The sequence below is a fragment of the Planococcus citri genome, chromosome 2 (genome assembly GCF_950023065.1).
Source record: "Planococcus citri chromosome 2, ihPlaCitr1.1, whole genome shotgun sequence".
NCBI classification, from domain to species: Eukaryota; Metazoa; Arthropoda; class Insecta; order Hemiptera; family Pseudococcidae; genus Planococcus; species Planococcus citri.
In genome coordinates, this window is record NC_088678.1 from 52,598,114 (window position 1) to 52,612,388 (window position 14,275).

At 33.1% G+C, this 14,275-nt stretch overlaps 1 protein-coding gene across 5 annotated transcripts in view; it reads left to right on the forward strand.

Moving 5' to 3' along the window:
• The window catches only part of LOC135836417 (insulin-like peptide receptor), an 86,749-nt gene that overhangs the window by 65,816 nt on the left and 6,658 nt on the right, over positions 1-14,275 (forward strand). For 4 of the 5 annotated variants that reach the window (XM_065351239.1, XM_065351241.1, XM_065351240.1 and 1 more), the window contains 19 exons: positions 5,917-6,086; positions 6,204-6,402; positions 7,146-7,196; positions 8,226-8,336; positions 8,450-8,597; positions 9,593-9,807; positions 9,885-10,065; positions 10,154-10,341; positions 10,431-10,601; positions 10,680-10,926; positions 11,013-11,146; positions 11,264-11,449; positions 11,534-11,682; positions 11,773-11,943; positions 12,031-12,208; positions 12,281-12,485; positions 13,542-13,716; positions 13,799-13,973; positions 14,067-14,203. In XM_065351239.1, the coding sequence (XP_065207311.1) occupies positions 5,917-6,086; positions 6,204-6,402; positions 7,146-7,196; positions 8,226-8,336; positions 8,450-8,597; positions 9,593-9,807; positions 9,885-10,065; positions 10,154-10,341; positions 10,431-10,601; positions 10,680-10,926; positions 11,013-11,146; positions 11,264-11,449; positions 11,534-11,682; positions 11,773-11,943; positions 12,031-12,208; positions 12,281-12,485; positions 13,542-13,716; positions 13,799-13,973; positions 14,067-14,203 (3,191 nt within the window). The remainder of the gene's footprint in view (positions 1-5,916; positions 6,087-6,203; positions 6,403-7,145; positions 7,197-8,225; positions 8,337-8,449; positions 8,598-9,592; positions 9,808-9,884; positions 10,066-10,153; positions 10,342-10,430; positions 10,602-10,679; positions 10,927-11,012; positions 11,147-11,263; positions 11,450-11,533; positions 11,683-11,772; positions 11,944-12,030; positions 12,209-12,280; positions 12,486-13,541; positions 13,717-13,798; positions 13,974-14,066; positions 14,204-14,275) is intronic. The other variant, XM_065351243.1, reaches the window with a different exon arrangement.

Below are 14,275 nucleotides of genomic sequence, written 5' to 3' on the forward strand. Positions count from 1 at the left end.
AAGTAAAAAAGTCTAAAGATAGAAACACGAGTGTTTTTTGTTTCGACAATAAAGGTACACTTTACATGAACATCTGACTCGCTAACAATTTCAATTAGACTTTTTTAATACCTCCAGCGAGTTTCCCGATTTCTCCAGAAATTTCAATTTGGTGTGGAATGGCCAAAAATGAACTTACTTTCTTTGGAAAATTTATTTCTTCACTTTTTCTGATATTTTTTACAAGCATCGTTAAAAGGCCCTTGGAAGATATTAAGTATGGTCCATCGCCCCCCGAGAGCTTTGGAAATGAAACTTATGTGATGCATAGGTAGGTACCACCTCCAAGATGAGTATTTTCCCTGAGTTTTGGACTTCAACTCTAAGTTGCTCTCGAGTAATTCCTCAAAAATCGAAAATCTTTTTAAATTATTGAGCATTTATTTAGAGTCTGACATACCATGACACGAGTATTTATACCTACTCGTAGCCTTACTACTCGTACGTATGCTTCAAACATAATTTACCAAAGCGTAATCACGACCTCAGTCTTTAACAGAGCAACAAACAACCCAACGACGAGATAACGAAAAATCGCGCCATTTATCTTATCAAAAGAACGATTTTTGTCTGAGATTTCCTCAATGCCTCGACACGTGGAATTAAGATCCGTTTGTAGGAAAAATTCTCAGTTATCTCTTGAGTCGCTCACGGCTCACACCTCACTGCACGAATTACTCTTATAGTATATTTTTCTCTTTGTACAACAACATACGTCATTCATCGCTTTATAGCAGATGTATTCGGACTGAAATTCGTTCTAAATACGAAGGAAAAAAACAAACCGTTATCAGCTGAATGCTGCATATCTTTTTCCAAATACAATTTATGGGGAACCTTGACCGTTCAAATTATCTCGTTTGTAGGTACTTTTTCAAAGGCATTTTTTTTTGTTCGAAATTAATTACTTCAATATCTACTACGTTTTACGTTTTACTAAAAAAAAAAAAAAGGCATTACTTTTCCTACAAATTATCACCGCTAAACACAAATGAGGTCATTGTGGAAAAATAAAAAAAATAAAAACAACCTCCAGACCCAAACAAATTATCTATGTATGTGTATTGTGTACATAGATAACATTCCTTTCTGTGTTTTTCATTCTTTTCAATACTTGTATAATATTCTCTTTAGACTTTTTCTTTTAATTCATCATCGTCGAGAAAAACACGACATATGAAATCGTGTAACTATCAAGTTCAAAGATGATAAAAAAAATTATCAATAAAAAAATCGTTACATAGCAATTACGCAATTGACGTTATTTACTGATTTATTGTAAATAAGACAGTACTCCGGCAACGTCAATGTTGCCGTATTATTTTTTCGCTTTCATTCTGGCACTATTTTTATTTTGAAATACATGTAGCTCTGATGATCACGTGATCGGACGATGGTGGCGTAATCGACGAAAATTAATTCCATAATACACATCATTTCGTTGATAATTTCACCGATCAGTTGATGCGTTATTAACAACCACCTCATCCTCATCAACTCGTCTACATTTATGTATCTGAGAATCGTTGTCTATGAACTTCTGTACTATTTTTCTTCTTCTTTCTAAATACTTACCAATGTTCACGTTTACATTTTTAATCAAGGAGTCAGACAAGATATTACCCCAAGCGCCCCGAAAACATTAGCATAGTAAAAATGGTTGTCCAGTGTTGCGTATCTGTATACTTAATCCTCCCTTGTCAACTTACCAGCGGAAAATGTTCCAAAGCTAACCACGTTTTGAAATTACGTCGTTTCATAAATCCTTTGAAATACTTTATCGCCTTCTCCTCGTTTTCGTATTCATCGAGCTACCACCGTGACTTGTTGTGCTTTAAAAACTTAAAACGGAAATTCCAACAATTTTCCACTTCTGGGTACAAATTTATTTAATTTTTCGCGAAATGTAAAATGTTTTTCACCTGTGTGAACTCCCCAGCCAATTTTCCACCCTAATTCACCATATTGCAAAAATTTCCCACCATTTTTGCACAACTTTGAAATATTTCCCATGCTTACCTACTGAAAGAGAGATGTTTTGATTTCAATCTACGTTCTCAATGATGAAAATGTGAAATAATCCGAGATGAAAATCCCCTTCTGTCTTCTTCTTTCAACAGTTTCTCATAATGATTAAGATCGCATCGATTTCAATTCTTCCCCTTCCCCCTCTTCTCTCCAAGATAGTGATGTTCGCGAATTTCAAGTGGAAAAAAAATGCCTACTTTTTTACGTATGTACTTATGACTATGAGTCTGGAAACCCACCGCTAGGTCAAAAGTTCATAATAATTCAGGATAAATATAGTTTGATCAAGCTTAATTTGGAATAGGAATGGAAAATAATGGGTACGTGTGTTATAGATTCAGGGAAAATTTAACAATGTTTTGCGGCGATATCTGCTAATTCGACACATGTCATGTAAAATAATGATATATTTTGGAACCCCTACGGAAAATGTTTGGGTGGAATTTTCGATTAGAAACATTCGGTAATTTGTTGTTTACTATACACGTTGTTGTTCAACTTTTGAGTTTTCATTTATCAATGAAAACCGAACCTGCAATTTGGCAAGGTATACAAAAAAAAAAAAAAAATCGTCACAGGATAGGCCTGTGATATTCAAATTACAAGTGTTAGGAAAATGTTCACTATAGGATTGTAATTTTTCTGTAAAAAAATTCCATTGTGTCGCTCAAGCAGGTTACTTCGCCTTAAGTTATGCTTTATTTATTTATTTATTTATTTATTTATTTATTTATTTATTTACTTATAAAAAATTCAATTTTCAAATCCAAACATCAAAAAAACTGAATTTATTCAGTTGTCTTATTTTTAACTCTTTTTGACGTATTTCATGAAAAATTTGATAGAAATTACACTCATAGCAAAAAATTGAAATTCGTTTATTTTTTGAATTTTGATTTCTTGTGATGATTTCATTTCATTGAAAGAAAGGGGGGTTTCAACTTTTTCAACGGATACCTACGTAAAAATAGTGGTCAAATGGGTCAACTTTACCAATCAAAACTTTTTTTCATGTTTTAAATTGAAAAATCGCATTTTTTTCGCAAACTTTCAATTTTTTTAAATCGACTTTACGAAATAACGCCATCTCAATTTTTCAATATGTTGTTCAGCATAAAAAATTGTTCATAACCTATTTTTTTCAGAATTTTTGAGAGTTGGAACGATATGAAAACTGCGTTTTGAAATTTTTCGAGCTAATTTTTCGTACGAAAAAAAGTGGCAACACTGATTTTTATGATATCACCATATCACCAAAAAGCCTTTCAAAACCCTTAACTATTGGAAAAAGTTCCATTTTGGTAGGTATCGTGGTTGTCGAGTAATCCACTGCTGAAATGGATGATATTTCAAGTTCACTGAAAACTTTGACACCCCCTAGTAGCCTTTAAAGAAGATCTCGAAGGCTGTGATTCGCGCCATTGGTCATTCCTTCGGGAGGTCTTTCCACAGGAAACATTTCAAAAAAATCGCCGACCCCCCCCCCCTCTTACCACGTCTTGGTCGAATTGACGTGGAATGATCCTCTCTTAGAAAACAAGGTATCTAACGGCCGTCTACTAGGTCATCAAAAAGTCATCCTTTTGGCCAAAAATTGAAAGAAATTAACAAATATTCTGAAAATTTAACGGTAATTTGTCAAATGTGCATGTATCGTAATTATTATAAAAAATTAGCATAAATTGGTGGGAAAATTAGCATTATTGAGCTAAATTTCGCGAAATAGCTTGCAAAGTTAATGGTGAAATTATCATGAAGTATAACTTGAAAGTTACAAAAAATTGATAGAATTTCAGTGATAATGGAGTCACATTATCACTGAAAATGCGAAAAATGACGTGATGGAATTTTTTATTATTTTTTCAGTGATCAGCGCGAAAAATTGTATGAAATTCACCCGTCAAAGTTGAATTTGAAACCTACTTTTTTTTTCAAGTACATATGCCAAAAGTGAAAATTTTGTCATCCAAAAGTCATCAAAAGAGTATCTCTTTTCAATTTTGTGATTTAGTAGACACTTATAGTAAAAACATAAAGATCTGCGAGAAGCTCTAAAATTACTAAAAACCACCACTAATAGATTTGATTGGTCAAAAATAAGGTAGTAAGATCCAAATTTCAGCTTTCTATTTCAATGTGATCAGATTTCAACGTTCCACAACAATTTAAGCGGGTATTTCAAATTTTCTATTTACCAAAAATTAAAAAATGAAATAAAATTCGGTGGTTGAATAAGCCTTGCATTGATGTATTTTTGTAATTTTATGCTCATCCTTCAACTGTTTTTATTTGATTCAAAAATAGTTTGCTGTCCTTGGGAAAAGTGTCTCCTTTTTTGTGAGAAGAAAATTTGAATTTAAATTATTCGCAAACAAAAATAATGCAATTTTTCGAAACCCAAAGGAACGTTGATATTCTTGATGAGGAGTAATTTTCCACACTGTGAATTGTGTATGGAACAGAGTAAGAAGAGTAACACGATGTATTTACTCAAATAGAAAATGTGGGGGGGGGGTTGTAAAAAAAAATGGCCGAGCGAACGTTGAAAATGATCGAAAATTCATTAATTTTCGTATGTAGTATGCAAATTAGTGGCGATAAAAATTTCCAAATAGTGGAAGCTAAATCGACTCGACTCGATTGAAACGAATTACACTCGAACAAATTGAAAAATACATAGCAATATAGTCGATCAACATCATCGCGAGTATATTATTTCAAAACGAATCGAACATTGGCGTTATTCATGATATACGACATCGTTGAGAAACCCATCCCATCTATTCTTCGTGATGACGTAAATTGATTCCCCGAGCAAGAGTCGACAAAAAAAAAAAAAAAAGAACGCAAGTGCGAACTTCACGTAATAAAAATCATTTTCAGCGAAGGTCTGGGTTAAACGAAAATAAAAGTGTAAATTTTGCTGAACAGCTTGTACTTGATTTTGACGACTTTAGGGCATTAGAACAAAACTTTCTACGTAATTTGTTCTTTGGTAAGTATTGGATTTCTGTTCTGAGGAAGATATCGAATCGAATTATCGAAATTATTTTATTTTATAACGCGTGCGAATCGTACACGAGTTTAATTAGAAAATGCGTATGTAGGTACTAAAATATAAGGTATTTATGATGAATAGTCAATTCTCGAATTAAATAGCGTGTAATTGCGAACACAAATAGGAAAAAAAAAACAGGAAAAGAAGACGTACGAGTACTACGAGTAAATAGACTACCTAAATTGAAATTGGATATAAATGCGACGACAACTTTTACGTACAGGCTACGAGCGCGTATGTGTAAAATGCGAGGAAATGCGGAATGAAAAACGCTTGCGAAGATGATAAATTATATACTATAAAAGCTTATCGGGTGTTTACGCGTATTTTCAATATTTAACGTGGATTTTTGCTTTATTAAAGCATAATAGGAAAGAATTTGCCGTTATGTTTGGCGCAGCGGTAATAGGTTTTTCTTAGATATACGACTATGAAGTCTTTCTTCCTTTATTTTTTCGTCGTACCAATGCAGAAAAGAGAAGCACACGCGTACACGTTTCCTGTTTACTAGAAAACAAAATAATAAAAATTTAACGAAGTTTAACTGAAAAATTTCCTTATCAGTAGGACGAAACATCCGTTGGTGGCGAATGTAACATAGTCGATGTCGAAGGTTGTTTTTAGGTGATTTTTGTTTTCACCGATTACAGTTTCCTTTTTAGTACATTTTACCTATATTTTTTTTTATGATTTTGATGTAATTTGAAACTATTTTTAGATTTAATCAATTCGTAGATATGGAATTTAAAAAAATAATATGTCGTAATCATATTTGATTTCTGTTTCAATAGCTTGTCCGAATTGCAACTCGAATAGATGCACTGATACTGGAGAATGCTGTCACAACTATTGCTTAGGAGGATGTACAGGCACTGATAGCGATGAATGTTTCTCATGCCAGACTGTATTTTTAGAAAATGTGAATCGTTGCGTCGATAAATGCCCGGATGATTATTTTAGGGTAAGTAGCTGTACCGGAAAACAATCGCGTCATTGTTTTTGTATTATAGGTTAAGAAACGAGCATAATTTGTTAATTTGTTTTGTTTTGATCTCATCTCGTCTCGATCTATGTACAGTACAAAGATCGAAGATGTGTTAGCGAATACGAATGTTACAATATGCCGAGATCTGTGGAAGAAATGATGGGTATAACGAGATCGAAACCTTGGAAAGCTTTTAATGGTTCTTGCGTAGCCGAATGTCCGAATGGATACGAAGAGAAACCCTTCACGGATGGGGATGGCAATACGCTTTACAAATGCCTAAAATGCCAAGGTAAATTTACCCACTTACGTGTAGATTGGGTGATGTACGATTTATGTACTATACTCAGAATTACAGACGCCAGTTTACTTTGAATCTGGAGGGATTGAAATGCGAGAAAAACGACGAATATTTTCTCGCGGAAAAAAAGTAATGGGAATTTGGCGATAATTTTTTTTCTAATTAGCGAATTTCAAGAGCTTTCAATACGATTGCCTGTTCCTGAAATTGAAAGAGATATAGTCTCGAAAATTCGAGAATTGTCCCTATTCGAAAAAATATCGTATTTTTTGGTTCATTCGATTCCAGAAATGAGTAATTTCACCAATAAATGTAAAATTGTTTTACAAAATTGAGTTTTTGATCGTTTGAAAATATCTATTATCATATTTATTATCAAAATGACGAAAGGAAACTCGATAAACATTTTTTATAATTCTAAATTGAAAATTTTGTTAGTTTTTAAAATTAAAACCAAATGTATAAAACAGACAGATAGACACATTTTTAAAGATTCGTTAATTTTCGAATATTTTTAACAAAACGTCGCCAAATTCCCAGAATTTTCAATTTTTTTTCGAACGCTTTTATAAATTGACCTTTTGTCGATGTGAGGATGTAGAGTAGACTTCCTCCCCCTCCAGTAGTTTTGTCTCTGAGCAGGATATAGGAGAAATTTGAGAAATAGTTAATTTAGGAATAGGAACGTATTGAGTGGTCTTTTTTGTCTGATGAACGTTCATTACCATCCCTAGACGTGGAAAGGAATGCTGATCGCAATCATAGTGTGTCGTTCAAATGGCCAGGTAGGACAGCGCTTCATTTTCATAGCATGTAGCATGTATTATTTTAAACAATATTACATATGAGTGCATGATAGAAGTAGATCAGGGGGAATGGAGAATGGGGAAATCGTGTTTTTGGCTCAGAATTTTCCAATGTTTTTCCTATTAAGACGCTGCCGGAAAGTACAATTTTTCATCGTAAATGCGCCGAATAAAACTTTACTTTGCATCCACCTGAAATATTTTAGATTTTTTTAAAAGTGTTATTCCATGTAGTTTTTCACGCCAAAAACGATGCCGATGCCGCAGTCAAAAAAATTCCCAGAGCTTTCGCCCCCCCCCCCCCATTTTCAAAAAATTAATCTGTTGATAGTACGAAGATTTATATTATGGGAAATTGAAGAGGAACCTTTTAAGCTATCCATACGTTTTTTTTTTGATTTTTAGCTCAAATTTGTAACTTTTTTTTGTTACCTTAATTTTAATTTTTTGTAAAGAACGATGGGAATTTTTTCGAAATTGAGAAATGAGTAATTTTTAAAAAATCCGGGAACCCTAGCAAGTTAAAGAAATTTGAAATGTGCTGAAAAACTTTCCGGCACCTTTTTTTTGTCATCCTGTGGCCTGTACTCTTAAAAAATATTTATGAATTAGAACTGGGAAAAGAGGAATGTTGTTTTTAGGTAAGTAGTGGTACCTTCATAGAATTAATGAATGAATATTTGCATGCGTTTGTGTGTTATTTTTTTTGGAGTCGGGAGGATTTCTACTCTTTCTATTTCACCCCATTTTGAAGAGTAGTTCAAAGTAAATTTTCAATCGTTGACTGCACTTTACATGTAGACTTTATCCGGATGTTTCAAAAAAAAAAAAAAAAATTAAAAAGTATACTTGATTTAGTGCGGAAGATTCGGCCAAAAATTCGTCGCAACGTCCCCAATTTTTATTTCATTTTAAGGTTTTGTGCAATGAAAATTTTAGTTACGAGATAATACCTGATTATTGTACCGATGTCCAGAAAATATTACAATGTTTATTGTTTACTTTTAGGTCCTTGTCGTAAAGTATGCGATGCAGCTAGCGTAGACAGTATTCAAACAGCTCAAAGGCTCAGAGGATGTATTGTTATCAATGGCTCGTTAGAAATACAAATTCGTGGAGGTAATTATGATGTTCGTTACTTCAAGAGCGAAACGGAACAGATTCGTGTCCGTTTTTCAAATTAATACAGTGGTTACTATAACTCGAAATATTTGTGTTCCTTCTCGTCTCAGGTAATATCGTCAAAGAGCTGGAAGAAAATTTGAGATCAATCGAAGAAATCACCGGCTATTTAAAAGTAGTCAGATCGTTGTCGTTGATTTCGTTGAATTTCCTGAGAAATCTAAGGGTGATCAAGGGAGAGCATTTGGAGAATGGAAAGTGAGTAATCTTACGAAATTGATTCGATGTAGTACATACAGCGTATCCAAAAAGTTTTGAAAAGTTGTAAAAACTTGGAATAGTAGAATCTCGAAAACTAGTTTTTGTCTCTAAAAAAATCAAAAATCCGCCTCAAAAACTTTTTAATCAAATGGATTCTTGCGAATTCAGAATCCTATTTTATTCTGATTTATTGAAAGAAAATGCCATTACCATTATCTTGCTTTTTTAACACTCTTATATAGACCTAATAATTTCAAGAACCAGTTCAGGAGTTCCCAATCATGTTAATTTATACGTTTTTGCATAAATAAATTACTTACCTAATTTTTCGAAAATTTCGAGTCCTGACTTCGATTATAAAAAGTTTGTGATAGAAAAAAAACGGCATTAAGTATATTTTTAGTTTGGATAATTTTTATCGACTAATTTTGAAAATGATTTCAATGGCTCACAATCTCGGTTAATTGTTCATTTTCGGATATAATACTAAAAATTATCAACTATTAAAAATTCATCATACCAAAAGGCTGCGATCTTTCAAAAGGGATAAATTCATTTTTTCATGTTTTAATAATGGGTTCCCAATTACGTTTATAGTACAATTAATCTGATTATGCAATATTTTATCTAAATTTTGAAGAATAATTGGGGAACATTGAGACTAATTTTATGAGAATTTTGACATTATGTAAGGTTTAAAAAGAATAAAATTTGAAAAAAATGACAAATTTTTGTTTCTACAGACCTTGAATTATACTTATGACTTAATCTGATTTTTATGAACTTGCAAAAAAGATCACTGAATTGTTAAAATTATGCTAAACTTTCCAAAATTTAAATGTGCAGAAAAAAATATACTGTACCATGATTTTTAGGCGTTTCAACTTGATTAGAACTGTGCGACTTTTTGGACATACTGTATACTTTATTTATCTTGTATCGAGTGTTGTAATAGATGTTTTGTAACTCATATTTTGTACGTTTGTGCTTAGATACGCGATAGTAGTTCTGGATAATCCGAATTTAGCCGAATTATGGGATTTCGATAGAAGACCGACTGGCCTAGAAGTAAAAGGAGGACGACTGTTCTTTCACTTTAATCCGAAATTATGTCTGGGTCGAATCATAGAATTGCAGAAAATACTCAAAATCGAAAATGTCACCGAATTAGAAGTTGCACCTAATTCGAACGGTGATAAAGTAGCGTGTAAGTGAATTATATAATTAACATGAGGCTAGTTTCAAAAAACATTGAATTACATTCTCGTTGTGTCCATGTTACAGGCAACATCACCGAGTTACAAGTATCTGTTTTCAAAACGACTGCGGATTCGGCGTTAATTACGTGGATTCCTTATATTCATTACGAAATGAGAACGTTACTCGGATACGTGGTGTATGTTTTGGAAACAAATCATAGAAATGTATCGATGAACGATGGCAGAGATGCTTGCGGCATTGATGGGTAAATTATGCAGAAATTGTACTTTTTTTTTTAAAACTGCGAATCGAGTTGAGATTTTGTTAGCTAATGTATCGATTTATTTTCCTAGATGGAAAGTTTTTGACGTTGAAGTACCCGATCCTGGAAACACGATGAATCAAAATATCAACATCACTCATATAGTAACCCACCTGAAGCCTTTTCAATTATACGCCTATTATGTTAAAACCTACACGATAGCGACCGAAACGAACGGAGCTCAATCGAAAATTCAGTATTTCATCACAAATCCAGCGAGTAAGTAACTCGGCATTGATAAGCTTTTACCAAATGAATAGCTAAATATAAATATTTCGTGATTTAATTAACAAATCAACCATTTTTAGTGCCTTCTCCACCAACTAAATTGAAAATCACGGCAATTTCGAGCTCAGAAATAGTAGTCGAGTGGGGCAATCCAGAACAGGCGAACGGTAAATTGAAAGAATTCGTTATTACCGTTGATATAGCGAATGATGAGACTTTATCAAACCTTCCAAAGAATTTCTGTACCGAACGTGAGTATTACTGAAGTTGATCGCGTCTCTTGTTTCATTTATAAGCCCGTATTAATTTACTCGTTTGTTATTTTACAGCCTTCGATTTCGATAAAAAAGATCTTTTTTCGAAAGAATTGAAAGAAAAAGAAAGGAAACAACAAGAATTAGTCAAAGAAAAGGAAAGATACTACACCAATTTGTACTCGTCGGAGAAAGATGATAAAGACTGTCAGTGCCCAGGAGAAATGGGTAACAAAGTATCGAAAATAATGAAAAACGATCAAGAAGTTCAAGCTTTGATCGAATTTGAAAATAAATTACACGATAATATTTACGTCAAAAGGTATTTTTATTGGTTTAGTTTTTACTTTTGCGGTTTAACGAAGAATTTAGTTGCTTATTTCGAATATTTTGTTGACTACTTTGCAGTGTATCTACTACTCCTGCTCCTGCTCGAAATCGACGAGATACGTTGTTTCATGTGAATACAGATAAACCTGCTTATGTATTGCAGTCGAACGAAAATGCAACTGATCTGAAGAATACCACCGATTCATTAAAAAGTAAGTTTGTTCAAACGCTCGCCAATGAGTTTAACATTTAACTAAAAATTTGAATTTTTTTCACATCTTGTTTAGATAAATTTAGAGCGATTTTTCATAATTGAATTTTGTTCGCAGATTCGACTAAAATGAAATTCTACGTTAATAATACCACGCGAATGTATAGAATAGTAGGGCTGCAGCATTTTACGCGTTACTCGATCGCAGTTCAGGCTTGTCGTGAACTGATGCCTATAAGACTGGATGATATACAGCCGAATTGCAGTATAGAAAAAATTGATTACTCACAAACATACGCTCTCGGTAAGCAAACGAACGTCTTAGAATTTATTGCATAATAATCGGTGATCCTACGGTTAATTATAATATTTTCCTCCAAATTTCCAGAAACTGCTGATAAAATTGACCCGAAAACTATCGAGGTGGAGATATTAAATGATACGAATATCGCTAGATTGAAATGGATCGATCCGAATGTTACAAATGGGCCTATTCTTGCTTACATGATTCAATACAAAAGAATGGATATTGAAAATGTAAGTCAAAATGTCCTCGTGACATTTTCTAGTTATTTTTGAAAGATTCCTATTTGATTTTAATAAATTCGTTTTTTGTAATTTTCACAGGCACAACCTACCTCTCAATGTATACCGGTTGGGGATTTAGATCCTAGTCCTCAAAAATCATATATCCTCAAAGGACTACCTCCCGGTAACTATACCGGGTGTATTAAAGCTACCACATTAGCTAAAGATACCCAAAGTGGATTTATACCCATGTTTAACTTTATTGTAAAAGTAAGTTCTGCGATGATTATCATTATGCTGCAATTTTTGTTTCTGTTTTTGTGTACGAATAATACGAATGTTTTTTTTCTTTAATAGGAAACGGAAGTTACCATAATACATCAGCTGTTACTAGGCGGATTGTTCGCTGTTTGTATTATTTTACTTGTAATGTTCATTTTGTTCGTAATGTTACGATACTTTTATCCGGATTCCTGGTATCACCGAAAGCTTCTGTTTGCCACCGTAAATCCGGAATATTTCAAGCCTATCGAAGGTACGTGGATCAAATTTTTGGCTCTTTTTGCCATTAGACCCTTTATGATTTACTGTTGTTTTTTTTCTTCAGGTTACGATAAATGGGAAATATCGAGACGAAAAATCGTGCTTGATAGTTTACTCGGTATCGGACATTTTGGCGAAGTGTACGAAGGTCGAGCGAAAGGAATTATACAGAAAGGTGTTACCACCAAAGTGGCTGTTAAAACGCTCAATAAATCGCCAACTAATCATCGAACGTGGATGAGCTTTTTGAATGAAGCATCCGTTATGAAGTGAGTAGATTAGTTCTGTACTTGAATAATTAAATTTATTCGAATGAAGTAAATTTCGTTCGAAATTTAATTTCGTTCGAAATTTAATTTCGTATTCGATTTATAATGCATTGATTGATTATCAAAAGTATAAATCCGATTTGATGAGTTGAAAGCTTTAGAAGCTCTAATTTGAAAGAGCTGCAATGTATAGTTGGAGCCCAAATTTTTTCATGAGAGAAGCACCTCCTCATGGCCGAAATTGTCAGAAATAAGATTACTAATTTGTAATTTAATTTGAATTTTTTTCCCATGAATTTCTTTGTAGACTTTGACGAGTTCTTGAAAAAAATGTTTTTCGAGTATCACTACTTCGAAGTAATAATGCAACATTTTTTTTAAAGGGATCGTTTGTCATTTTTTTTGTCTTTTTTTTTTTTTTTTTTTTTTGAAATTTGGGAGCCTAACAAAAAATTATGACTGAATCATCTCAACGAGGCTTAGGAAAAATTTAAAATTCTCAGGTCAATGCATGTTACCTGACTACTTCAACAAGAGCCAAAATTTTTCAAAATTTTGGAAAAAAATATTCTTTAATTTTTTTTGGTGGATGTGATTTTTTGATATAAATAATTTTAAAGCAAGAATTACGGTTTTAAAACTTGATTTAGTACTCGTACCTACCTTCCGTTGTTACGAGTGCATTGAAAAAAAAAGTTTTTAAATTTCAGGTCGTCAGCTCTCAATTTTATCTTTGTTGGTTCTAATTTCTATTTCCAGTGTCTGAAATTTTATTTTTTGAACAGATATTCACTGTTCAAGTCGTCAAAATGTTTGAAGTATTTTCCTGTCCCTTTTGGGTCAAGCTTAATAATGTTATTGAAAAATTTGAATTTTGTGTGCTTTTAAGGGTTTAATCGAGGAATCATTTTTCTCCATTCAAACCCCTTTCCCTTTTTTCATTGTCTAGTTGCCTCATTTTTATAAAGTACAATTTTAAGAAAATATTGAATATTTTTCATCATATGTATAAGAAAAATTGAAAATTCATTAATTCGTTTTTTTTTATTTTCACAGACAATTTGATACTCATCATGTGGTGCGACTGCTGGGAGTAGTTACAAAAGGCGAACCGTTAGTCATTATGGAATTGATGGCTAAAGGTGACTTACGTACGTATTTGCGATCATGTCGAGCTGATGTTCCTGAAGAGGAACGCAGAGGACCTTTATGTCCGCCGCCTACCTTAAAAGTAAATAATAATTACCATTAGCGTGCAGGAAAATAATTTCGAAAAAAAAAATTAATTAAATCGTGTCTTTTTTGTATTACAGGAAATATTACAAATGTCAGCTGAAATAGCGGACGGAATGTTGTATCTTTCTGACAAAAAATTCGTACATCGAGACTTAGCTGCTCGAAATTGTATGATAAACGCTGAAGGAACCGTGAAAATCGGTGATTTTGGTTTAACTCGTGATGTTTATGAGACTGATTATTATAGAAAAGGTAATATTTGGCATACAAATTTACACCTTTGTCCATCTTGTTCGCATTAGAAGGAAAAAAATGACTGAAACTTGTGTATTTTTTGTATTGCAGACTCAAAAGGACATCTGCCAGTTCGGTGGATGGCTCCGGAAAGCTTAAGAGACGGAATATTTACTAGTCGATCTGACGTTTGGAGTTATGGTGTCGTATTATGGGAGATGGCTACGTTAGCTTCGTTACCGTATACTGTAAGTGGACAGAATCAATTTCCCCTGCCCCTCCTCGTCCATATTTTCCTCCCTAAATTCAATCGACGTGAT